The sequence below is a fragment of the Budorcas taxicolor genome, chromosome 9 (assembly GCF_023091745.1).
Source record: "Budorcas taxicolor isolate Tak-1 chromosome 9, Takin1.1, whole genome shotgun sequence".
NCBI classification, from domain to species: Eukaryota; Metazoa; Chordata; class Mammalia; order Artiodactyla; family Bovidae; genus Budorcas; species Budorcas taxicolor.
Window position 1 is genome coordinate 24,952,839 of NC_068918.1, and position 27,365 is coordinate 24,980,203.

At 40.0% G+C, this 27,365-nt stretch overlaps 1 protein-coding gene across 1 annotated transcript in view; it reads left to right on the forward strand.

The window, feature by feature from the left end:
* Positions 1–476: 476 nt before the first annotated feature.
* ROS1 (ROS proto-oncogene 1, receptor tyrosine kinase) overlaps positions 477–27,365 on the forward strand; it is a 124,070-nt gene continuing 97,181 nt past the window's right edge. Inside the window, exons 1-5 of the mRNA XM_052645576.1 lie at positions 477–599; positions 14,351–14,395; positions 16,806–16,865; positions 19,584–19,610; positions 24,442–24,502. Of these exons, the coding sequence (XP_052501536.1) occupies positions 477–599; positions 14,351–14,395; positions 16,806–16,865; positions 19,584–19,610; positions 24,442–24,502 (316 nt within the window). The remainder of the gene's footprint in view (positions 600–14,350; positions 14,396–16,805; positions 16,866–19,583; positions 19,611–24,441; positions 24,503–27,365) is intronic.

Consider the following 27,365-nt stretch of genomic DNA (forward strand, 5'->3'; position numbering starts at 1 on the left):
TAATATTCTTTATTAGAATAGTGTTACTGTTTGCTAAACATGCTTAAAACCCAGTTTCCTGCATAGCTGAGCAAACCTCAAAGAAGTGAAGTGGTGGGGGGTCCACTGAGTCTGATCCCCTCTCAGACTGTGCGCCTGTCACGTGCTGGCTGAAATGTAATTTGCCTTCTCTGCTTTGTTTACTTTCCTTGTGAAGCGCTCTCCTAAGACCTAACCTTTACTCGGTGGGTGACTTTCTTTATGGGAGTAAAAGGAAGCCTCCTTATGAAATAGCTGTTATGGGAATGATACAAACTATCTAGGACTCAAAGTTCTAAATATTATTTAAAAGGCAAAGAGATCCCGACACATCAGAACAAGACCAAAAAGTCCACCCGCCACTCTTTCAACTGCAGTGATGAAACCCAAAGAATTCAGATAGTGAAATGGAGAAAATGAGAAGAAAGTTCATGTGAAAATCCGCCATTAGTGAAGTGATGAAGAACCTTTACTGGCTTAGTCTGAAACTTGTCAATTTTGCAACTCTTGGCTGCATATGGATTTCTGTGGGCCAGTGTACAGTTTTAAACAGCTGTTTAAAGTCATGTGTAACTAACCTGGTAAGTTTTCCTGGTCTAATATTTGTCTTTATAGGAAGCAGAACAGATAGAATTCAGCTTGTTATATTGGTTGAATTATTTTCTCTTTATGAGAAGTTTTCTCACGAGAAATGATGGCAAGGCAAGAGTCTTTTTCCAAAATAAGTTAGGAACGTTAGTGATTATAGTAAGTAGGGGAGAGCTGCTTCATTTCTTTCAAGTTGTCTGTTCATAGATTATTATTATTATTTTTGCAACAGGGGACATGGGATTCGGGCAAAGGAGGCATAAATGAAATCAATTTGCACACCTTAAAAAATATCAGTTAAACTCATTTATTACAAAATCATTTATATTTGTCTTGAAGCATGAAATAGGTTCGGCCACAGGGCAATGCCTTGTCATTGCAGGCAAAAGTACTGTTTATATTGTGGATAGATGATTATATCGGGAGGGGGATGATGAGGGAAGCAGATGTGGATGCCATGTATAACACTTCATCTCATTATTAATCATTATATATTTACATGTTATTTTATGTATTATATACTTATATATGATTATCATTATTAAATGACAGAATTGTTTGTAAATTCCTATCTGTGCATTTATAATATTTTTGGTGAGTTTTTCTGGACATTTATAATTTTCTTCTCCTTTCTGGTTGTCATTCCTCCTAAATAGTGTTTCACATCTTTAGAGTTATTGTGACTTATTTGTGCTTAAAACAGTTGCTGAGTCAACTTTAAAAGCCAAATACATTCTAGTCAGGGAAAGATGTACTCTCCTTATCTAAAGACAATGTGACAATACTTACAGTCATATTTTTAAAATAAAAAAATACCAAATACTATTCATTATTAGGCTAAAGTATTAGAGATAGAAGTCTGTGATAGAGTGAAAAAGGAAAGGCATTTGTGTTATACTCTCAGTTTAATTTAAACTATCATTTTAAACACTGCTTAAGCTTACTATTGTTTCAGCACTTTTTAAAAATATGGTTGAAAAAAATAATAAAAATATGGTTCGTATTTTATAAAATTCTTTGCTGAAGACGTCACTACCATGAATGTAGAAATATGTGCTTTAGGGTTTTTATAAACCTAAATATCCAAACTTAAAAATGGAAAACTGGGACTATTAAATATTTTCTTTTTTATTAAATTTTTTTCTCTGATTATAGAAACAATACATATTCATTGTAAAATGTTTATGATAGAGAAGAATAAAAGAAAAAATCCTGTAATTCCACAACTATTGACCTATAATTGTATTTTTCTTTCAATGATTTTTTTCCTCAAGTATGTATATAATTTTTCACACACTGTGCACCCAGCTCTTTCATTGAACATTACTTTGTGGATTTTCCTGTACACAGGAAAACAGTTTATTGCACTGTTTGAATGTTTGATGCTTTTATGGAAATACAGTCCTTAATATATTTTAAATATTCCATCATATGAATGTGCCACTATACTTTGTTTATTAATTTCCCAACTATCAAAACTGATGTTGGCTGTTTCTATTATTGGAGTCTCCATTTTAATTTTTAGCTAAACTTAGTCTTATCTTATTTTTGTGTGTGGGCTCCTTGATTTCAGGGTTTGGCAGAAGGAGTAGACAGTCTGTTCCTTTGCTGAGTTGCCTTCCGTTCACCTCCTACAGAGAAAGGCACAGCTGATACGGTGGCAACTGCAGAAGACACGGTCTGCCAGTTTGACTAGTGATTGTAATCATGTTCTCCATCTGTTCCTCCCACATCAGGGGCAGGGGAGACAAAAGCTAGGTGAAAGAACAATGAACAGAGCCACAGATCAGAGGAACGATATGAAAACTGCCAGAGTTTATTGCACTGTTTGAATTTTTTTTTCTATGCTACTGTTTTTAGCTTGGACTCTGCTATGCAGGTCATCTTTGATTTTATTGGGTAGTTCTTTGTGTTAATTAATTTTTTGTTATCATGCTTGGTAAATAACATATAACATACTTACTATAACTGCCAATTCATGTATCTCAACATTTTTAGAAAATTATTAGTCATTATTTCTCAAAAGGTTGCCTCTTCTATATCCTTTTTTTGCCTACTGATACTCTGTGCATGTTCAGTCACTCAGTTGCATCTGTCTCTTTGGGCCCACGGATTGTAACCTGCCAGGCTCCTCTGGAATTTCCCAGGCAAGGATACTAGAGTGGGTTGCCATCTCCTCCAGCGATCTTCCCTACCCAGGGATCAAAACTGTGTCCCTGCATCTTTTGTATTGGCGGGCAGATTATTTACCACTGAACCACCTCGGAAGCCCTGAGACTCAAATTAGATGTATATTATATTATCATTCTCACTGGGTGATTCTTGATATTGAGGCATCTTTGCCTTTTAAAAAGAAACAGAAGTGTCTTGGAGAAAGGAATGTTAAAACTGCTGTCCCCAAATGCACAAATCATAGTTCTCTATTTGAGCGTGGGCTTTACACTAATGGAGGAATCTGTATGTTTTAGTTGAGTGTATTAACTGACCTGATATTTTAAGGTTGCATATGCCATGTGCTGCAGAGAGCAAAAAAATAATTATTTTTCAGAACACTAGCACTGTGAGATCCTTTATGAAAAAAAAAAAACAAAAGAGATTCATGGCCAAATAATTTATGGAAATGCTTTTTGCCCATACCCTCTTATTGTAGATTCAACAGGATACAACTTCATATTGATGGCTTTGTTTATTCATGATTTTGTGATCTTTGGCAATAAAACTTTTTTTTTTTAAGTAACAGATCCCAACAGTTGAGGACCTAGTGCTTAGAAGTACTCTTTTAGAAGCCTCAAGTCAATTCAATAAGATTGTCAGAAATAATAAGTTTCAGAAGGTTGTCCTGTTTAAAAAAGTATATATATATATATGTGTGTGTATACAATACCTTTCTTATATATCAATATACAACTTTATAACACACATGCTAAGTTGCTTCAGTTGTGTCCAACTTTTTGTGATCCTATGGACTGTAGCCCTCCAGGCTGCCCTGTCCATGGGGATTCTCCAGGCAAGATGCTGGAGTGGGTTGCCATGTCCTCCTCCAGGGGATCTTCCCAACCCAGGGATCCAACCTGCATCTCTTATGTCTCCTGCATTGACAAGTGGGTTCTTTACCACCAGTGCCACCAAACCATAATTCCAAAATTCCATAAAATTTCCAGAAATTAGTACAATATGTACCAATACAGGAATAGGCAAGCCAGTAAAACAGAATATGCTCCAGAAATTATACTGTGTACATAAGGGAGTGTGGACTATGACAAAGATGAAAATTAAAGCCAAAGTGAGGCTATCCATTTAGAATGAAAAGTAATTCCTTCCCTCAGTAGGTGAAAGAATCAGTAAACTGACAGTTCAGGTAAGGAAATATTGTTCAAAGCTATGATAAAAAGAAATGAGCTATCAAGCCGCGAAAGACATGGAGGAAGCCGAAATGCCTGTTACTAAGTGGAAGAAGCAACCTGAAAAGGCTGTGTGACTCCAGCTGTATGATGTTCTGGAGAGGGCAGAGCTGCAGAGATACCGGAAAGGTCTGTGGTTCAGAGCGATGGCGTTGGGCTGTGGGGAGACGGATGGGCGGAACACAGAGGATTGTCACAGCAGTGAAAGTACTCTGTATGGCATTATATTATTATACTTTTGTCCAAATACCAAGACTGAACCCTAAGGTAAATTGTGGGCTTTGGGTGGTTGTGATTATCCCACTGTAGGCTCGTGCTTACTAAAAATGTGCTATTCTGGTGAATGGTGTTGATAATGGGAGAAGCTATGCATGTGTGGGAGCAGGGAGCTGATGGGAAATCTCTGTACCTTAAACTCAGTTCTGTCATACACCTTAAGCTAATCTAAACAAAATAAAGTAAAAAATAAAGTACTCCTTTCTTTGAAAAGAAAAGTGAAAAAAAAAGATTCAAAAAATTTCAACTCCTATTAACATATTACTACCAGATTAAAATAATATATATAATTTAAATACAAACAGACAACAAAAACAGAACAAGACCTCATCCTATAAAATATTTTGTTACGTTAGGGAAGACTATTTGTATAATCTTGGAGTGGGAAAGAAGTTGGTTTCAAAAACGTAGATTCACTAAAAGAAACTATTAATAAATTCAACTGCTTAGAAATTAAATATATGACAATAAACAATAAAAACAAAGCCAAAGAATGGAAAACGTTTTACATATGATAAACACAATTTTACCAACTCTTAGGAGAGTATTTAAATATTGTTCAGAACAAGAAGGCCTGCTTTTTTAATAAAGAAGCATTAATGACTAAAAAATGTGATAGATGTTCAACCTCACAGCAACATAGAATTGCATAGGAAAACCCGTGGTGGATTCATGTTGGTGTATGGCAAAACCAATACAATATTGTAAAGTTAAAAAAAAAAAAAAAGAATTGCATAGGAAAAGTGAATTATCAGTTTTTATTCTATCAGATTGGCAGAGATAAAGACATCTTATAATTGGCCAAGTTTGGATAAGCTGGAACTTCCATGTGCTTTTCATTAGGATGTAACTTGATAGCATTCTAGAAAATACTGGGTAAATAAATATCAAAATTAAAAGAGAATGCATACTTTTAACCCTGAACATCAAGAAATTTATCTGAAGAGATTATTTCATCACTACCAAGGGAACATTTCATGCAAAAATGGGCTCGATAAAGGACAGAAATGGTATGGACCTAATGGATGCAGAATATATTTAGAAGAGGTGGCAAGAATATACCGAAGAACTGTACAAAAAAGATCTTCATGACCCAGATAATCATGACAGTATGATCACTCACCTACAGCCAGACATCCTGGAATGTGAAGTCAAGTGGGCCTTAGAAAGCATCACTACGAACAAAGCTGGTGGAGGTGATGGAATTCCAGTAGGTCTATTTCAAATCCTGAAAGATGATGCTGTGAGAGTGCTGCACTCAATATGCCAGCAAATGTGGAAAACTCAGCAGTGGCCACAGGACTGGAAAAGGTCAGTTTTCATTCCAATCCCAAAAAAGGCAATGCCAAAGAATGCTCAAACTACCGCACAATTGCACTCATCTCACACGCTAGTAAAGTAATGCTCAAAATTCTCCAAGCCAGGCTTCGGCAATACATGAACCGTGAACTTCCAGATGTTCAAGCTGGTTTTAGAAAAGGCAGAGGAACCAGAGATTAAATTGCCAACATCTGCTGGATCATGGAAAAAGCAAGAGAGTTCCAGAAAAACATCTATTTCTGCTTTATTGACTATGCCAAAGTCTTTGACTGTATGGATCACAATAAACTGGGGAAAATTCTTCAAGAGATGGGAATACCAGACCACCTGAACTGCCTCTTTATATGCAGGTCAGGAAGCAACAGTTAGAACTGGACATGGAACAACAGACTGGTTCCAAATAAGAAAAGGAGTACGTCAAGGCTGTATATTGTCACCTTGTTTATTTAACTTATATGCAGAGTACATCATGAGAAACTCCGGGCTGGAAGAAGCACAAGCTTCAATGAAGATTGCCAGGAGAAATATCAATAACCTCAAATATGCAGATGACACTACCCTTAGGGCAGAAAGTGAAGAAATAAAGAGCCTCTTGATGAAAGTGAAAGTGGAGAGTGAAAAAGTTGGCTTAAAGCTCAACATTCAGAAAACGAAGATCATGGCATCTGGTCCCATCACTTCATGGGAAATAGATGGGGAAACAGCAGAAACAGTGTCAGACTTTATTTTTTGGGCTCCAAAATCACTGCAGATGGTGATTGCAGCCATGAAATTAAAAGACGCTTACTCCTTGGAAGAAAAGTTATGACCAACCTAGATAGCATATTCAAAAGCAGAGACATGACTTTGCCAACAAAGTCCGTCTAGTCAAGGCTATGGCTTTTTCCAGTGGTCATGTATGGATGCGAGAGTTGGACTGCGAAGAAGGCTGAGCGCTGAAGAATTGATGCTTTTGAACTGTGGTGTTGGAGAAGACTCTTGAGAGTCTCTTGGACTGCAAGGAGATCCAACCAATGTATTCTGAAGGAGATCAGCCCTGGGATTTCTTTGGAAGGACTGATGCTAAAGCTGAAACTCCAGTACTTTGGCCACCTCATGGGAAGAGTTGACTCATTGGAAAAGACTCTGATGCTGGGAGGGACTGTGGGCAGGAGGAAAAGGAGATGACAGAGGGTGAGATGGCTGGATGGAATCACCGACTCGGATGTGAGTCTGAGTGAACTCCGGGAGATGGTGATGGACAGGGAGGCCTGGTGTGCTGCGATTCACGGGGTCACAAAGAGTCGGACACGACTGAGTGACTGAACTAAACTGAACTGAACTGAACTGAATGATATGTCTGCAAAAGGCTGTTTATAGCAAATTTGCACATAATATTAATAATAGATTTCTAAGTGCCTGGCAGTGTACTATAATAATGAATATATAATTTAATTTAATCTTCACAGAACTTTGAGTGAGTGAGTAAAGTCGCTCAGTCATGTCCGACTCTGCGACCCCGTGGACTGTAGCCCACCAGGCTCCTCTGTCCATGGGATTCTCCAGGCAAGAATACTGGAGTGGGTTGCCATTTCCTTCTCCAGGGGATCTTTCCAACCCAGGGATCGAACCCAGGTCTCCCGCATTGCAGGCAGACGCGTTAACCTCTGAGCCACCAGGGAAGCCCCACAGAACTTTAAGCACTAATTATTATCCTACTTATGTTTCAGATGAGAATACGAAGTTTAAACAACACAGCTAACTTTTAAAATGATCACATCAGGAGCAAATATCACATGTGGGATTAAAATGCAGATCGTTCTGCTCTGTTTCACTAATAATAGGAAGTAAAGAGTGAAGTTAGTTCTGCCTGAGGTGGGCAATATGGGGACGCTTGTGCCAAGAAGTAGGAGTTGGGTTGAGGATTTAAGTTTCTGGGACTGGGACAGTGTCTTTCAAGCAGGTAATTGGAAGAGGTGAGCTCAGGTAAATGAGAACTCTCACTCCAATGTGAGGAATTCGGGACAGATTAGAGGCAGCATCTGTGCTTTGGTTAAGGGCACTGGCTCTGGAGGCAACTAGTGCCCCATTAAAATCCTAACTCTTGGACAACTTACTAGACCTCCCTGTCTCTCAGCCACAAAATGAAGTTAATGAAAGTATCTCCCGAATAGGGTTGTTGGGACGTTGAATGAGATTCAGTGTAGAACACCAAGAAGAGTGCCTGGAACTTGAGACTCACTCACTAATGTTAGCTATGATTATGGGGAGGAGGGGGATGGAGAGAGAGTTGGAAATTAGGGAAGAGTGTTGACAAAATCATCTTCCTCTGAACCCCCTAGACCTGACTCATGAGGCTACCTTGCCCAAGACTGTTTGATGGGCACGCCATTCGGTTTATTAAACTTAATTTTGAGAGCTGCCAACAGAAAAACTCAATACTATTACGGTGTGACTTAAAGGTCACCAAGAAATGTCTCTGTTGTTTCATTGTTTAAAAACTACCCAGGTATTCACTCTTTTGCTTTTATGAGCTAACATTGATTTTTGAAGGGATAGGAAAAATTTCAATTGCAAATTCGCCGTCTTACATGTCATTGTATTTGATTGTGTTTCAATCACATATGGGGGAATCAAAAGCTTCATTTTGAACAAAATTATGAACACAAAGAACTATGAGGCATTTGGTTGCACAATTAACCTAAAAGATACAGTTCCTACTCTCTATGTACTTAATTATCTAAAAACAAAAAATATTAAGCTTTCTTCTCCTTTCTCTAAAAATATAAATAGTTAGGGAATGGAGATCAGAGGAATCTTTATTCACACACCAAATGAGAGGAAAAGAAGTCAACATTTGTCCTTTGGTTCCTATGTCTGATTACTTCTCAAGAAAGGAGAGTAATCCCTCATGATCTTAGGCTACTGGGTGATGCTTCCAAGGCACTTCTGGGCCCTTCCTGAATAGTAGGCCACCTTGAATTCTTGGATTTATTCCTTCAGCATATAGTTATGGAACACCATTATCCTTTTGGCATTGTTCTAGAGGCTGGAGAGAGTGAGCCGCAAAGTGGATGGTGCTTGCATGGAATGGAAAGAGAAGGCTCCAGTGACGGTCATCTTTTTGCTATCTTCTGAAAAGCACAGGCTCTTCCAAAGGCCACAACAGATGCTTAAGCCACCTTCCAGGCCCTTTTAGATTTTCTGTTGTCTCTTGAAACGTATCTTGCTTATAGTGCTGGGTCACCCCAGGACAGATGGTGTGCTCCTTGCTAAACTAATCACCTCTCCAATTCAATGGCTCAGATTCAGCAACTTTTGAGGAGAGGTTCTGGTCAGTACTGGACCTTCTAAGTGACTCATTGGGAAAAGAATTTGCCTGCCAAGGCAGGAGTCACAGGAGGCACTGGTTCCATTCCTGGGTCAGGAAGATCCCCTGGAGGAGGAAATGGCTATCCACTCCAGTATTCTTGCCTGGAAAAGCCCGTGGACAGAGGAGTCTGGCGGGCTACAGTCCATAGAGTCCTAAAGAGTCGGACACGGCTGAGCACAGGCTGGTGCTGGTTAGTGCCAGTTAGAGTTACTAAAAATATTCACTTAGTTCTCCTCTGCCTATAATTCTAAGTCAATGAGTAGGGCGGGTTGACAATGATATCATACCTATGTAAGGTTATTTGGGTGCATACCAGGTTATCATAGACTCAGCATTGCCATCTTTGGTAAGCCTTTCTTCTCAAGAAGGACTCTGCTCAAAAATGACTAGAGAGAGGATGGACAATTTATAGACTCTTCCTTCTTAGTTTTCATTTATTTTCCTTCAGTCAAAAAAAAGATCTTAAAATTTGTGAAAATGTGAGAAATAAACAGAGGAATCTGTTGTTTCACTGTATGCAATATTCTGAATTTGTATATTTCCCTTTGCTCTTAATAAGACTGCTTTAAAAAAAAAATGCCGTGTGCCATGAGGTTAGAAGATCTGACCCCTAATTTGTCACGTAGCAGCTGTTGCACTTGCTTGCACACATTTATGCAGACACAGTGCCTCTGTGTAAAGTCTTGAATGTGTTTGCAAACTGGGCTTTTAAGAATTAATATCAATCTCGTATCTATCTGTGAGACAAATGAGACTTTAGTTTTTGTTTGTTTTAAGAAAAGAACCCTGGGCTTCAATGAACCATCAGCCAAAAATGTTGAAGCCATGACTATATAAATGAAAATAGGATGGTCTTCAATTAAAATACTGTTAAACCTGCACCAAGCTTGACCTATTGTACTACTCGTGAACAATTTAGAAATTTCTGGGTTGTGATTATATGCTAACTTGATGATTCATGGGAAATCCAGATGGGAATCTAATAATTCTTTTTGCCCAGCATGCGGGATCTTAGTTCCCACACCAGGGATTGAACCCATGCCCTCTACAGCAGAAGGGCGGGGTCCCAGGGGAGTCTGGTGGGAATGTAATAACTCTTGACGACAATGGGTGGTATTCTGTTTCATTTTACAGTAACAGGCTCTAGTAGTCACGTACAAGTTGTTTTGTCTGTGAGATTTAAGCAATGCGAAAGGAAGATGGATACAGATACTCAAAAGCTTATATACTAAACAAGGTTGATGGCCCTTATGTTTATGAGAAGCTGAGAAAGATGGAAAAAATGTTTAATTTTTTTTTAAGATTGGCATCCAAGTTATAGAGACATGAGTAGAGAAATCTTTTAAATAGGAGCACAGTTTTAGACTGTGCCTTAAGTCTTCATGCAACTAATTGAAAATGTAGCTCTGCTCTTCATTTAACCATGGATAGTTGACATTTTAGAGGACTGGGTGGCAGAAAATTATGCTTATATAAAAATTGCTTCATCAAATGTGAACACTTTGCTAAGTGGCTTATCATGAAATTTGCCAAATCTCTGAAAAAGCAACAGTTCAAAATGAGGTTGAGAGTGTAATTTGAAACAGGATGTCCTATTTTGCTGGTTTGGCCGCTTTGATTAAAACCTTCTGTGAGGCAACTTTCGTGATCAGCTGAGATGCAAGTTAACATGACAATATGTTGACCTAGTAAACAAAAAGCACAATGGCTCTGAAACCAAGAACAGATACAGTCACTTCACTGCTTAGTGAAAACAGCACAGCCTAACCCCTTAACCACTGCTCCCTGTCCCTCTGCCCCAAGGGGGAGAAAACCAGTTTCAGCAGTGGCTTCTTTTGGACATATGTAAATCCCTTCATGGAAAAGTTACGAAACCCCAGGAAATCCCACTTGTGAATCATTGTAGTTTTTGACCCAGAAGTTAGTTCCTATAATGCTCATTTCATGAAAAACTTCCCCCAACCCCCATTTCTAGTGGTTAGTTCGCATAAAAAAAGCTCAAGACTATAAACCTGACAAACCATAATTTTCCCAAACAGGCAGGATTTTTAGCAATTAACAGGTTAAGCTCATTATTCAGACAAAGTCAAAGTCTCTGAGTATGATTGTGTGTGTGTACGTGCCTGCTTAGTCCCTTAGTCTTGTCTGACTCTTTGTGACCCCATGCACTGTAGCCGGGCAGGCTCCTCTCTCCATGGAATTTTCCAGGCAAGTATACTGGAGAGAGTTGCCAGGTCCGACTACAGAGGATCTTCCCGACCCAGGGAGCAAATCCATGTCTCTTGCATCTCCTTCATTGGCAGGAAGATTCTTTACCACTGAGCCACCTGGGAAGCCCCATGATGGTATAAGCCACAGATTAATGATTATGCTAATCACCATGCTAATCACATATGTGATTATATGTTGTTGTTGTCCAGTTGCTCAGTCGTGTCTCATTCTTTGCGACCCCATGGACTGTAGCACTCTAGGCTTCCCTGTCCTTTGCCAACTCCAGGAGGTTGCTCAAACTCAAGTCCATTGAGTCAGTGATGCCATCCAACCATCTCATTCTCTGTCGTCCCCTTCTCCTCCTGCCGTCAGTCTTTCCCAGCATCAGTGTCTTTTCAAATGAGTCAGTTCTTCACATCAGGTGGCCAAAGCATTGGAGTTTCAGCTTCAGCATCAATCCTTCCAATGAATATTCAGGACTGATTTCCTTTAGGATGGACTGAATTGATTTCTTTGCAGTCCAAGGGACTCTCCAGAGTCTTCTCCAACACCACAGTTCAAAAGCATCAATTCTTCAGTGTTCAGCTTTCTTTAGGGTCCAATTCTCACATCCATATGTGACTACTAGAAAAACTAAAACTTTGACTATACGGACCTTTGTTGGCAAAGTAATGTCTCTGCTTTTTAACATGCTGTCTAGGTTGGTCATAGCTTTTCTTCCAAGGAGCAAGTGTGTTTTAATTTCACGGCTGCAGTCACTATCAGCACTGATTTTGGAGCCCAAGAAAATAAAGTTTGTCACTGTTTCCATTGTTTCCCCATCTATTTGCCATGAAGTAGTGGGACTGGATGCCATAATCTTCATTTTTTGAATGTTGAGTTTTAAGCCAGCTTTTTCACTCTCCTCTTTCACCTTCATCAAGAAGCTCTTTAGTTCCTCTTCATTTTCTGCCTTAAGGGTGGTGTCATCTGCATATCTGAGGTTATTGATATTTCTCCCAGCAATCTTGACTCCAGCTTGTACTTCATCCAGCCTGGCATTTTGCATGATATACTCCGCATATAAGTTAAATAAACTGGGTGACAACATACAGCCTTGATGTACTCCTTTCCCCATTTAAACCTATGATTATATGTGTCCTGTGGGAAAAATCATTCAAAGGACCCCAAGGTGATGATGGAACAGGCCTCCGAAACCTTGGGGTGCTTTGAGGTTTTGCATGACACATGTAATTGTATGTCTGATTAGCACAGTCATTAATCTATTTCCGGCATGCATACTCTACACAGGTTTCCCGATACCACCTTCGTCTCTGTATAAGACAATTTAACTGACTTGTGTTATAAGGGCATTGTGGCATTCTCCAAGTCATGTGCTTGGCAATTTACTCAAGTAAAGTGGAATACAGTGTTTTTTCATTATCCCTATTTTGGGGGGCTTCCAGGGCTTCCCAGGTGGCACTAGTGATAAAGAACCCACCTGCCAATACAGGAGACTTAAGAGCTGTGGGTTCGATCCCTGGGTCAGGAAGATTCCCTGGAGAAGGAAATGGTCACCCACTCCAGTGTTTTTGCCTGGAAAATCCCATGGACAGAGGAGCTTGACAGGATATGGTCCATAGGGTCACAAACAGCCCAGCATGACTGAAGTGACTTTGCACACAAACACTAATTTTTACACCATGGCTTTATACAAAACTGTTTAATCTGTCTTCTGGTGGTATAGTATTTACAACAGAAATGTTGTATGTTAAATGGTGTACTTTTCAAGCAACCCAAACACCTGGTTAGCATAAATCTTTTAGTGGTAATGCCATTCCATTAGCTCCTTTGTTTCCAGAACTTCTGAAAATCCCTTTGCTAAAGAGTTGGAGAGTGACCAGTCATATAAACCTCAAATATTGCATAGCCCACTGGCTCAGCTGGTAAAGCACCTGCCTGCTAATGCAGGAGATGCAAAAGACGTGGGTGTGATCCCTGGGTTCAGAAGATGCCCTGGAGAAGGAAATGGCAACCCACTCCAGTATTCTTGCCTGGAGAATCCCATGGACAGAGGGGCCCAGCAGGCTACAGTCTGTGGGGTCGCAAAGAGTCAGACATGACTGAGCATGCATGCATAGACATACACATTGCATAGCCATGAGAACTGAGAAACACTGTTCATATTAGTACATGAGACTTTATGAGGAACAAAATCAAGTTGTTTCTGGGCTTCAGGTTATTAACCTCCTGGTCAAATAGTCTGCGTAGCTTATGATTTTATTTTTCCATTTTTAAATTCTGGATCTAAGGGCACTAATGATATTTATATAGGAAGTACTTTTCTTGGATGGAGGAAAATAGCTTTTCACATTATAAAAACAAATCCAAAATAATAAGCATAGAAACACGAGGAAGAAATACACCTTGAAAAAATCTTGCCTAGGGCAGCTGTTATTCACACTTTCACCTTGTGTGTCATGAACAAAAACATATACAGATTTAGGTTAGAATATGAATGCATTTTTTGTATGGTTTGTTATATAATATTAATTAAATGCAGTCAATTGTTGTTTTAGTCTCTTTAAAAAAATGAAAAATGCAAATGTAGTTCATCTCTAGTCTGGGAGTCCTTGATTGGCTAATGTCACAGGCTTATTTAATACTTATTTAATTGTTCTTAACCACTTTTTTTGGCTACATCCTGACTCCCACTTTTATCATTTCTGCAGAATCCTTAGGCATTGCAGCTTATCCAGGCACACTTTGTTTTATTGCACTCTTCATATATTGTGGTTTTTTACAAATTGAAGATTTGTGATAACCTTGTATTGTTTCATGATGGTTAGCATTTGTTAGCAATAAAACATCTTAAATTAAAGCATGTACTTTTTAAAAAACAGTGCTATTGTACACTTGATAGATTATAGTATAGTGTGAACATACTTGTACATGCACTGGGAAGCCCCCAGATTTGCTGATTTCCTTTATTTCAGTAGTCTGGAACCAAACTCGTGGGATCTCCAAGGTATTCCTGTTAACTTGCAGAGGCATCTTGTCTGGTTTTGTGACTGATTTAATGACTTTAAAACATTTGGCTCCTTAATTTACATTTAGAAAACACTGGAGAGGCAAAAAAAGGAAGCTCTTTTTTTCTTTTTTTTAATGTTGTGGTAGTTACACCGTCCCTCTTTCTTCATTTCAGGGCAGACAGCTTGATGTTGGCACGCCTCACAATCTGAGTGAACCGGTGAGTAATTGCTTCCACTGCCTGGGATTTTACAGTGTTTACATTGATAAAAAAGGGACAAAAGTCAGGTTTGATTACCATAATAATAATTCCTAAGTAAAAGCTCATTTAATTGTGCCCGATGGAGGAAGCTGGATGGAAAATAGAGAGAAGTCTGCATCACAGATTATTCAAACATGAGTTCAGGGACAGCGCGTTGAAGTGGAAAGAACATAGGACTAAGCCAAGACCATGATTTTGATTATACCCAGCTGTGTTCAGTTCAGTTCAGTTGCTCATCCTGTCTGACTCTGTGAGACCCCATGGACTGCAGAAAGCCAGGCTTCCCTGTCCATCACCAACTCCCAGAGCTTGCTCAAACTCATGTTCATCAAGTCAGCGATGTCATCCAACCATCTCATCCTCTGTAGTCCCCTTCTCCTGCCTTCAATCTTTCCCAGCATCAGGGTCTTTTCTAATGAGTCAGTTCTTTGCATGAAGCAGCCAAAATATTGGAGCTTCAGCTTTAGCATCAGTCCTTCCAATGAATGTGGCTTTGGCCAAATTACTTAAAATTTCTGAGATGTAGTTAAAACTACTAAAATACAGGTATTCTGAGAGGGTTGGATTAGACAGTGTCTGCTCTTTGCTCTATCAGTTACACTTATAGTCTTCTTTCTTTCCTGCACCTGTATCTATTTACACAACACGTGTTTGGTGACTTCAAGTATAGGTATAAACCAGGCGCTGTGCTGGGTAGTAGAGACTTAAGAATGAGTAAAATAGGGTCTCTGTTCCAAAGGACTCACAGTCTTGTAAGAGAGAGAGACATGTACCTAAAATCATAGCCAGACAGCATTGTGAGAGTCAGAACAGCGGTGGGTGGGAAGAGAAAGAAGAATACACAGGAGGAAAAGCAGCTTGCTTGCCTGCAGGTCTTGCATGGCTAAAACTAGAAAGACGAAGAGTTTTCTAGAAGGACTAGAGGAGAAAGGTACACTAATCAGAGGGAGCCCTTTGTATCCAGACCCAAAAGTTTGAGACAGCTGAGTTGTGCAGAGAAGGAGGGGTACTTCAGCTTGCTTGGGGGAGGGTGTGTGTGCAGAGACAGGAAGTAGAAGACTGGGCTGGCAAGCTAGGTGGGGCCAGATGGTGGAGAGCTCGGTATCCCATGTTGGGAATATTTGGTTTCAATGACACACAGGGTTTTAGATAGGATAAGGATATGATTAGGTTTTGTTGTCCCCCATGAAGCTGTTCGCAAGTGGTGGTGGGCCCAGAAAAACAAGGACATGAGTGAGCAAGGAACCAAGACAGAGTGCAGGCAATAAAGAAGTGAATCCGTAGAACCTGGTGATGGATTATCTATAAGGATGGGGTGGGAGGGCAGTGAAAGAAGGAGAAGGTGCCCTGACTCCTGGTTCAGGCAGCTCAGAAGACGGAAGCGTATTAATAGCAAACAGGAGAGAGAGCAAATTCGAGGGTACAAAGGGAGGAATCTGATGTTTCATATGCGGGATTTGGTGCTTCCCAGGTGGCCCTAGGGGGAAAGAACCTGCTTGAGATGCAGGAGATGTAAGAGACACGAGTTCGATCCCTGGGTAGAGAAGATCCCCTGCAGGAGGAAATGGCAACTCACTCCATTACCGGAGGTGTTTGTCGGGACTCAAATGGAGCTATTTAACAAACAGTTGAAATCTGGGTCTGGCGCTCAGGAAGGGAAGTTCAAATTCGGATGGTTGATACTGACAAGGGAGATGAGCTCAGTTTTGGAGAACCTGAAGAGTGAGAAGAGAAAGAATTGAGGATAGGACATAGACACGAAAGGAAAAAGGAGAAAAAAAAAAGAGATGGCAGAGCAGAAGGAACTGAGGGAAAGCGGAAGGCGATTTAGGTGTTATTGCGGCCTGGGCACTGAATGGTCCATGCAATCACAGGCGCAGACAAACCAGGCAAGGAGGCACAAGCTGAATCTGTCCAGTGGGAGGTCAGGGCAACCGACTTCCCAAACTATTCACCTACCTCGGTTTTGATGTGCTGCCTCTGCTTGAGTCTCCAGCTTTAGGTTTGGCTTGTTGCGTGATACACCCCAAGGACCTATATGATGTGCTTGACACCATGCTGTCCTGGACTTCCCCTGCACCAAGCACCCAGTGGACAGTGTGTTCCCAGACATTCCGTTGCTCCCTGGGGTCTAGGCCTGCGCGCCCCAGGCTAGACTCCACTCAGCAACCCCGAGCCACTCCAAGCCCTCCTCTGTCTGTGAATACGACAGCTCTGCTTACACTCTCAAAAGTCCTGATTGCTGCGAGGCCGCAGATTCCTTGGCAGATAGATTTCTACTTCGGGAACACTGTTAATAGCTGCACTTTCAGGAGACTAGAAGAATCACACTTCTTCAGTCATCACTGTCTCTTAGTCTCTCTTATAGTGTACCCAAGGATGCCATTTCTGGAATTCGGCAGATCAGGAAAACTGTGCCTTAAAGTGTGTAAGTATTAAGTATGTTTCTGTTTTGATATTAATGTGTCCCTCAAGAGAAACATTCTCCATGAGGATTCCCATGTGATTTTCCATTGGCTTTTAATTAGCTGGCTTGACTCTAAGGCAAAAGTATGAGTAATACATAATGGAAATGGAGTAATGGAGAAAATGAGATCAGTTTTTTTTTTTTTAATCAATTAATTTGGCTTTGTGGGGTCTTAGTTGCGGCACGGGGAAGGCAATGGGACCCCACTCCAGTGCTCTTGCCTGGAAAATCCCATGGATGGAGGAGCCTGGTAGGCTGCAGTCCATGGGGTCGCTGAGGGTCAGACACGACTGAAACGACTTAGCAGCAGCAGCTGCAGTTGCGGCACACGGAATCTTTGTTTGCATCACGGGAGAGCTTTCTCTGTGGTGCATAGACTCTTTAGTTGTGGAGTGAGCTCCGCAGTTGCAGTGTGAGGGCTTAGTTGCTCTGTGGCATGCGAGATCTTAATTCCCCAACCAGGGATTGAACCTGCATCCTCTGCATTGCAAAGTGGATTTTAACCCCTGGACCATCAGCGAAGTCCCAAAATCAACATTATTAATGCAGCTGGTAAACTGGAAACCAAAAGAAGTTAATGCAAACCATGGAAGCCAGAAATGACCAATTGCTCCAAACTGTAGCGACCTTTTAGTAAAATGTTAAGTATTTGGTAAATGTCCTAGTCCTGTACTTCTCAAATTTTAATATGCAAATAACTGGGATCTCGCTAAAATGCAGATTCTGATTCACTAGGTTTTGTGTGGGGACTAGAAATTCTGTGCTTGCAACACGCTCCTAGGTGATGCAATGCTGGGTGTTTCCAGACCACACTTTGAAGAGACCTAGATCACGTTCAGGGTTTCTCTGTGGGGAAGATGGAGGCAGTCTAACCCAGAGGGCACACACACCTAGGTTTACTTCACTTCGTGTAGGAAATACATTCCCTAATACTTTTTTATTTTTCATTTATCCTGGCTTTGCCAATTAGTGTGTGACTTCGTTAAGGTACTTGGTACTTTACTTTCCTAATAGGTAAATTAAGATAATAAGCGAATCTCTGCTAAGGATAGTGCTTGTTACACTATAATTAATTACTTCAATCTCATGGATAAGAGTTTTATAATTTAAAAATGGGTTGCTTTGTTCAGTTCAGAGATTAAATTAGTTAGGATCATGATAACTGTAGGTAATATCACTTTCTTGAACTTCCTTGGTGGCTGAGATGGTAAAGAATCCACTTGCGATGAGGGAGACCTGGGTTCAGTCCCTGACTTGGGAAGATCCCCTGGAGGGGTGTATGGCAACCCACTCCAGTATTTTTGCCTGGAGAATCCTCATGGACAGTGGAGCTTGATGGGGTAGAGTCCATGGGGTCGCAAAAGAGTTGGACACGACTGAGCGACTAAGCACACAGAATATCATTTTCTATTAATGACTCAAATTACAGCATGGGGATTTAAATAAGGATATTAACGTCTTCGTATGTATAGTCAGTCCTCACAGCTTTTCTTGTACAAGTGTCCTCACAGATCTCAGCTCTAGGAGTCACTTACACCCACTCTCCTGCTTGTGACGGTGTGCTTCATAGACTGGAAGTTACCAAAAGATGGAGCAGGTGCTGTTTGGACTTGTGAACAATCACACACTCTAAATACATTTTTCCAGGGACTTCCTGGGTGGCCTGGTGGCTAAGACTCCACACTCCCAGGGCAGAGGGCTGTCGTTTGATCCCTGGTTGGGAAACTAGATCCCACATGCTGCAACTAAGACCCAGTGCAGCCAAGTGAATACACAAGCGAAAAAATAAAAACACTTTTCCTTGCCCTTGGTAGCACATTGTCCAGATGGTAGTCTGAGTCATTATTTGCCGAGTCACGTGTTTAATATCCTTTGCCGACATGTAGGGCTATCAGGGGAGGACGCTTTCTGTCTTGTTCACACTGTCCCCTCCTCCGAACACAGTGAGGGGCTCGTAGCTAGTCCTCAGACTGCACTGAGCGAGTGAAGGAATAAGTACCATTTGTTGGGGGAATCAGTCCGGCAAGCAGAGTGGATGCTGGAGTGGCCGGTTTGGGCAGAAGAATCTGCTGGCCTTTCCTAACCAGACCTATTGGTGGCTTTTCATTTCCGATTCTGTCTCCCTCGGCACCTACCAACATCCCTTCATTCTCTAACCTGGTCTATCGTGGATTACTGCTTAGCTGAGATTTTCTAGGAGACATCGTGTGTCCTTGTTTTTCCAATAATGCAAAGAACATACTTTTTACAGCAGTTTGTACAGTGGCCTTCCTGGACGGAAGGCCCAGCTCTGGAATCTTTTGCTCCGATTATTCTTTATCGATTGTTTCATCATGTGTTCATGCTCATGCCCCATTGCTCAGCCTTATCCAACTCTTTGTGACCCTTTGGACCATAGTCCACCAGACTCCTCTGTCCATGGGGTTTTCCAGGCAAGAATATTGGAGTGGGTTGCCATATCCTTCTCCAGGTGATCTTCCTAACTCAGGGATTGAAGCTGAGTCTCCTGTGTCCCCTGCATTGAAGGTGGATTCTTTTGCCTGCTGAACCACAGGGGAAGCATTTTGTCGATGGTGGGGCATAAATTAATTTGGCAGAAATGCCTAGCTAAGTGTCATTAAAATTATTTACAACTCTAAAGATTTTGAGTAATTTTTCTTTCCTTTTTCCTCCATGCAGAATGAAACCTATGCTGCAGTTTGTGAGGTGAGTGCCAGTCACTTGCAAAAAAGGTGTCATTAAACCTCACGTCTTTCTCTCTTATCCTTAAAACACTATTAAAATAAGGATAAAGAAGGCTGAGTCATTCTTGGTGCACAGAAATGTTCTTGCTAGGAGTGCTCTAACTCTGGGTGTAAAAATGACTGTGTTTCTATCTTTGACTCAAGTATTTGCTGAACTCTACATATCTATGTGCATATATAAAATGCATATATGAACGTACATAGATGTATGTATGCACTCATACACATTCACACGTGTACATGTGTACTACTCTAATCTGGTTTGAAAGGTTCTTCTGCTTCCTGAAGCCTGGGTGGTGGGAAGAGAGGAAAAGGCACAGTGAGGATACCCTCATCTCTGCTGATTTCACCTCTTCCCCCTAAAGCCTATGGGTTATCATTAAATACAGTGCATTCAAAGATAACCTTTTATTTATTTGTTTATTTATTTTCTCTTTTGGCCACATTCCACAGCAGGGATTGAACCCATGCTCTCTGCATAGGAAGTGCAGGATCTTAACCACTGAAAACTACCAGGAAAGTCGCAGAAGAGTACTCTTAGGTTGCAGTCTTCTTCCTTATTCAGCAAACTCCTTTGGCAACACAGCTTTTTAAAATTTAAATTTCTGTTAATTTACTTCTTGCTATGATAATAAGGGACCTCATACTGACTCTGGCCGACCAGGTGTCTTCCAGTTACCCTCTCCTCTAGCCCCACGGGAGGTCTCTCCCCTGCACTTGACCTTCTTCTCCTTCAGTCTTCTTCAATTAAAATTTCCTGTCCAGGATTCTATATCCTGCAGAATTTATTAGTTTATTTGACAATAGGTACTTATGATGAAGCTGCATTATCTCTCAGTTTCACATCTATGCTGTATTCTATTTAAAATTTCCTTGAAACCAGAGAACAGAACTATCCTATCTTGCCTGAGGAAGAGATACAGATGATTAGTAAAACAGAAAAAATTCCTTCGAATAGAAAATAAAAGCAAAAACTTAAATTGGAATAGTCCTCAATAGTCTGTGGTGACCCTGTATCTGAGTGATTTTTCCTTGGGAATGAATGGTGATTGAGTTAGGTAAGAAGAAATAAAACAAAGGAAAAATTGCTCCTTATGTAAATGGACAATTAAAGCTCATTCCTGGATGAGATTAAAACAAAAACAAAAAGACAACTGCCTGAGAACTCTTTTATGTGACCAAAACAAAAGCAGCAGCCAAAATAACAGTCCCTGAGAGGATTGTGTTTAGAAGCCAGAGAGCGAAAGTGCCTGAAGCATCCAAGCAGTTCAGGACTGGGTTTCTTTCTCTTTTTTAAACTTTGTTAATTTAAAGCCTTTTTTTTTTTTTAGTTGGAGGATAATTGCTTTATACTGTTGTGTTAATTTTTGCTGTACAACAACGTGAATCTGAAGTATGTATGCATATATCCCCTTCCTCTTAAGCCTCCCTCCCACTCCCTGCATCCCGCCGGTCTAGGTCATCACAGCGCACAGAGCTGAGCTCCCCGCGTTATACAGCAGCTTCCCACTAGCTGTTTATGTTACATGTGGCAGCGTATACTCATCAATGCTGTTTCTCAGTTCGTCCCACCCCCTTCCCGCCTTGTGTCCACATGCCCATTCTCTGCATGGGCATCTCTGTTCCTCGAGGACTGGGTCTCTAGCGCGATAGTTCACTGTTCATCACTGTGCTGCCCAGTCCTGCTTACGTAACACGTACCTTTGCTCTCTGTTGTAACATGTAATTATTCTATTCTTTCCTATTATATTTTGCTACTTTATACATTAAATAATGTAGACCTGAACAGTCATACATGCTCGATAGAGGTGGGGGTAAAGAGAGAGATACAGAGATAGATATTTTTAACTCAGCTGCTCACACCTTTAGGAAATTTGAACTCCTCGACCATCAACGCTTCCACCTAGAAAGCTTGGGATTTGCCCACACGTTTCTTGGAGGGAATAGTTTTAGAAGTGGTAGCTTGCAAGGTGTAATTTGGAAAATGATGTGAGCAAGTAAGATGGCTTATCCCTGATAATTTAGAACACAAATTAGATTATCCTAATCTAGAAGGTTCTAAAAACTTATGACTTCTCATTGCCATTTAAGAAAAAGTACAAACTACCAGTGTTTGCTGGCTCATCCACCTCATCTTGCCTCCTGTTCCTTGTTCTCTGCACCAGCCATACTGGCCTTTCCCTCATCTCCGAGTCTATGTGGCATATTCCTACCTCAAGGCATTTGCCCTTGTCCAGATTTTTGCAAGGCCAGCTCCTTCTGATCACTCAGGTCTTGTCTTGAAGGTCACCTCTGCATGGTTCTTCCTGACCACCCTAACTAAAGTTAGTCCCCTTCCTGTCTGGTCATGCCTTATGTCTTTGACTTTTATCTAAGTCTCCTCATTCATGTCCAACTCTTTGTGACCTTTTGGGTCATAGCCCACCAGGCCCCTCTGTCCATGGGATTCCCCAGGCAAGAATACATTATCCAAGCATACTTTATTTTTTGAGTTAGTTACTTTGTTATTGTGTATTTTCTTCTAAAAGAATATAAATTCCATGAAGTTAGGGAACTTACTGGTCTTATACACTGCCATAGCCTTAAAATCTAAAACAGTGCTTGGCATGTAAAAGGTATCAGTAAATATTTTTTGAATGAATGACTTTTTAGGAGATGAAGCCACAATTCATATGGAGACTCTGCAATAGAGGCATCCAGGGAGGGTGGTGGGGCCTATCCTCCTTGAGCTGCAGGAATAGCAAAAGACAGCAGATGTGACAGTCAGGGAAACACAGGAGTGGAGCCAGAGGGTGATGATGAAAGTCATCTTACTGCCAGGAGAACAGAGGCAGCAGATGGGTGTAGCCCCTGGGAAGGATGAACTTGGCTTTCGCAGTGGCAATGGCAGCTCAGTCGCCTGGAATATGTTGTATAAATGCCACACCCAGGGCTTTTGGCTCAGATTCTGTGAACTTCACAAATCCAAATTCCTTTAAGTTCTCTCCAGGGCAACTTGAGTTTGAGAAACACTGGATAACTTCACTTGAAGTCTAATGTTAGATGAGAGAGAGAGAGAGAGCAAGCGAGATAGAGGGAGGAAGGCACACAGAGAAAGAGAGGGAGAGACAAAAGAAGGAAATCCTATTCAATAGCTTTGCCTCCACTCGAGATAACACTTAAACTCTTTGGAGTACAAACTTCTAGTTATAAGATTAACAAGTTCTGGGAATCCAACATACAACATGGTGATTATAGCTAATAACACTGTATTATGTTCTTGAATGCTGCTAAAGAGTTGACCTTAAATATCCTCACCACAAAGCAGAAATGCTAATTCTATGATGGAGTGAAGGTGTTAGCTTATGGTGGTAATCATTTATCTTAATAAAGCTGGGGAAAAAAGGCAAGCTTCATCGAAGTAAACAAAACATTTAAGCTCCTGGATAGGTCAGAACTAGCTGTGTTACCACATACTCATTATTCCATTTCCTTCCTTCTTCCTCAGTTTTCTTTCTTGAAAAGAAATCCCAGGTTAATGATAATTTTGCTGCCACTTGGTACATTTATTCTCTGCAGTTAATGAATGTGCTGAGTGTATTTTACTGAAGCCACAAAGAAGATGTGAAAAATATACTAGACCTTTAAGTTAAATAATCCTGAGCCCAGACTGAGGTATTTAATCCCTAACTAAGCAAACCTGGGCTTATCAGGCTCCACTTCCTTGGAGAGCACAGATCAAATATGGGATGGTTGAGTATTTGCAAATTAAACAGCCCTTCTCTACCTGGACATGCAGAGGAAATGCACTGAGTCATGGTTTCCCTTATTATCATGAGAAACAATAGAATGTTGTCCCAGGAGTTATAATTGTAAACTGAATGAGAGTGGGAAGATTGACCGTGGTTGTGTTGTAGTTTTATGCTGCATGCCTTTTCTCCTTGCTTTTTCTCCTCCTAACTATTGTTAATGTTAAAAGTCGCAAGAAATTTGTGTCTCAGCCCCCAAAATGTTTACTCTTTTTCAGTTAATGAGATGAGATGTTAAGCACCATTAGGTTTTTGTAGACCTTAAAATTTAACTTTGGCCCTTAGCATTCATTGAAATGTTCAGTTGCTCCAAAGTTTATAGTCCACTTTCAATTTTTCAAGGAAGGCACGGATACATAAAATAAATAGGCTTCATTTTAGGCTAGAGTTTTAAGTAACTCACTAAACCTTTGACTAAGATGCAAACATATAATTGCACTGTTGAGCTCAGTATTTTGTCACTTTGTGGGGTGTCACCCATTAGAAGGTCATGAAATTAACTTACTGGATTAAAGAGTCACAATAAATAAAATGACATAGGATAGAACGTATAAGATTGCATCACGGCTCAGGATTCCTTTCGGAGACGAAAATGTTCTAAATTCAGATTGTGATGATGATTTTACAATTCTTTGAAGATTCTAAAAACCACTGAGTTATGTGCTTTAAATGGGTAGATTTTATGGTATGTAAAATATATTTCAATAAAACTGTTTAAAAAAAAGGGAAAAAAACGACCATTTCAGCAATCTTTTTTCCCCAACTTGTATGTGTGTAAAAAGTTGTTTTGTTAAATGTATTTTGGGATTCGGGACATGGTCAAAAAAGATTGAAAGCTGTTGTTCTAATCCCACTAGCAAATGGGAACTTGAGTATTACAGCTCAAATTCTTGATATACAGGTATAGTTAAATATCAGGCATTTCTATTTCAAAATTTGGTTGAAGCTTGTGAGCGAAAGCAGTACAAAGGCTGCACTGACTGGCATGCTACCTGTCTTCCATAGCGAGAATCCTGTGAAGTCGGCTGCAGCAGCGGGGAAGGCGCATATGAAGAGGAAGTGCTAGGTAAGCAGACTCACACAATTGTTGTTGAAAATAATCTGCACCACTCCAGGGACCTGTCCTAATGTAGGGGCAATGAGCCATCTCCTAAAATATCTAGACTTCTATGTCTCAGTATGACACATATATACATACATTTATATAATCAAATATATATATATTTTATCAGCTTCAAATGTGTAATCCATATTTAGAGACTCAGCAAAAGTCTTCTTTCAGAGGAAAACAGGGGAAACAACATATGACATGTTTAGAATTTGAGATTTTGCCCTCAGTTCAGTGGTTGCAATCACTTCTCTCTTAATATAAGGGACAAATGTGAATCCTGAGCAACTAGCTTATCAGGAAATGCCACTGTTTTAATGAACTGAACGTGTAGAAATATTTTATTTAATGTGAATTTCATTTCTCAGCTAACAGTTATTCAATTCACTGAGTGCCTTCTGTAGTTATGGCTCCTTATAACATATTGGGAAATTTGCAGAATGTATAGAAGTTAGGCTTCTCAGTGTTAGATCTGGAGTAAGTAAGGAACTTGACTGTATATGTCTCCAGTTCCCTCTGACTTATTTCAGAGCAGGTTGGGTGTCTTTAAGAGACTTTGCCCGAGTGTTTTAATTCTCTAGTCATTTCTGAAGAATCAACACTTTGATAAACTATAGCCTATGTTAGCAGCTAGCTTTTCCAGAATTCCCCAGTTTTTCCTCCCCCTGGAAGATAAACAGTTCCTTCCAGAACAAGAGATGATTGGCTTTTCCATAAGCTGCAGTCCTTGTTTCAATGGTTGATGAAAATTGGCAGGTGGATCTTTCCTTGCTATCCTGATTTGCTTCTGAATCAGAGTGGTGAAGAAACCTTATCCTGTAAGTTCAGGAAAAGATGCCTGCTTTTGCCACTTCTATAATACTGGATGTCCTAGCCAAAGCAAGTAGGCAAGAAAAAGGCATTCAAATTTGAAAGGTGGAAGTAAAATGATTTTTGTTTGCAGATGATATAATCTTATATGCAGAAAACCCCAAAGATACCACAAAATACCCTGTTAGAACTAATAAACAAATTTGGCAAAGTAGCAAGAAACAAAGTTAAAACTAGAAAATCAATTGCATTACTATGCACAAATAATGAACCATCCAAAAAGGAAATTATGATGAAAATTTCATTTACAATAGCATCAATAAAATACTTAGAAATTAACCAAGGAGGTGAATGATTTGTAAAGTGAAATGTTCACCAAACATTTCCAAAACAAATTAAAGAAGGCAAGTAAACGGAAAGACATTCCACATCCATGAATTAAAAAACTTGGTATATTGTCAAGATGTCAATATTATCAGAGCAATCTACAGATTTAATGCAATCCCTATCAAAATTCCAAATACATTTTTGCAGATGTTTTACATGGGATCGAAAGACCGATTTTGCAATTTATATGGAATCTCAAGTGACCCCAAATTCTGAAAAGAACAGAGTTGGAGAATTCATACTTCCTGATTTCAAACTTATTGCAAACCTATAATAATCAAAACAGTATGGTTCTGGCATTCAGAATTCTAACACTTATACAGTGTCTGGGAAGTAGCACCAATAACTGTGTGTACCAATTGTAATGTTGCTAATGCTTAAAAGTCATGAAATATTTCATAATAAAAAAGAGAAGAATATAGGATCCTTTGGAGCTCAGTTACTTGCACATATAAAAATAATGTGTTTGACACAATGGGCTATAGATATGCCAGGGTCCAGCCCCGGTGGATCCAGGGTGATTCGAAGGTGGGGACGGAGTCGGCGTCCTTGGAAATAACTTATTTAATTACAGATAGAGAAGGATTAGAAAACTAGCAGAGAAAAAGAGGCTGAATAACTTGGTTCACATGGAATACCAATCACCACCTACGTAGGCCGCAGGTGTCTTCCCGTTCTCCCAAAGGAGAGGAGGCACTGAGGCCCCCCGGTCGGATCTTAGAAGCCCAGGCAAAATTAGCAGGCTTGGTGGGTACCCATGCACCAAATGGGAATTCAGCCGGAAAAACGGAGAGCAAGAAAGAAGTGACATGGGGGAATCAGTCTTTCCGGAAACTGATCCCATTTCTTTATTTTTGGGTTTGCTTATATACCTTTTGTTACACATAGGGATGAATACAGAGTCACGTGGGGGTCAGCAGTCCTGACCTTTATCAAAATCAGGTGCTTCACATAATGTATAAAATGTATAAATGTATAAAAATGTATAAAAAAAAAGGTCTTAGGGGTTTTACATCATCTTCTGGCCATGAGACCTGCTGACATTTTACAACCCTTTCTTTCTGATAACCAAAAGACTTATTTTTTCCAAGGGTGTTTTTTCTTAAACCAGGCACCACCCTCCAAATAAAGTTACATTCCTATAGGGTGAGGGTGTAGTGAGTTACAATCAAGAAAGTAATTTATTTAACCCAAGGTTAACATGATTAATCTTAAAGGTTAATACTTATTTTTCCTATATGCTTAAATGTTAATACTTATTTATCCTATATGCTAGTTATATTCATTATAAGGGCAGGGAATATGGAGATTTAGCAGCAAACTTCAGCCCAACAAATGAAAATCCTTTCCCCAATGTTCCCCTTAAGATCTATTTAGTCTTAAGATAGTGATAAAGTTACATTTTTACATAGCAAGGACACAGTGATTTATAACAAAGTACAGTGATCTATTACAAAAGAGAAAATTCATTAACTCAAAAAGTCTAGTATTGCTAACCTTAAAAACTACTATATTTCCTTTTCTATATTCCAAATATATTGATTAATATATTCCCAGGTGCCTAAGGATATGGAGGCCTGATGGCAATCATTGACTCAACAATGAGAAAAGCCCTATGCTAATT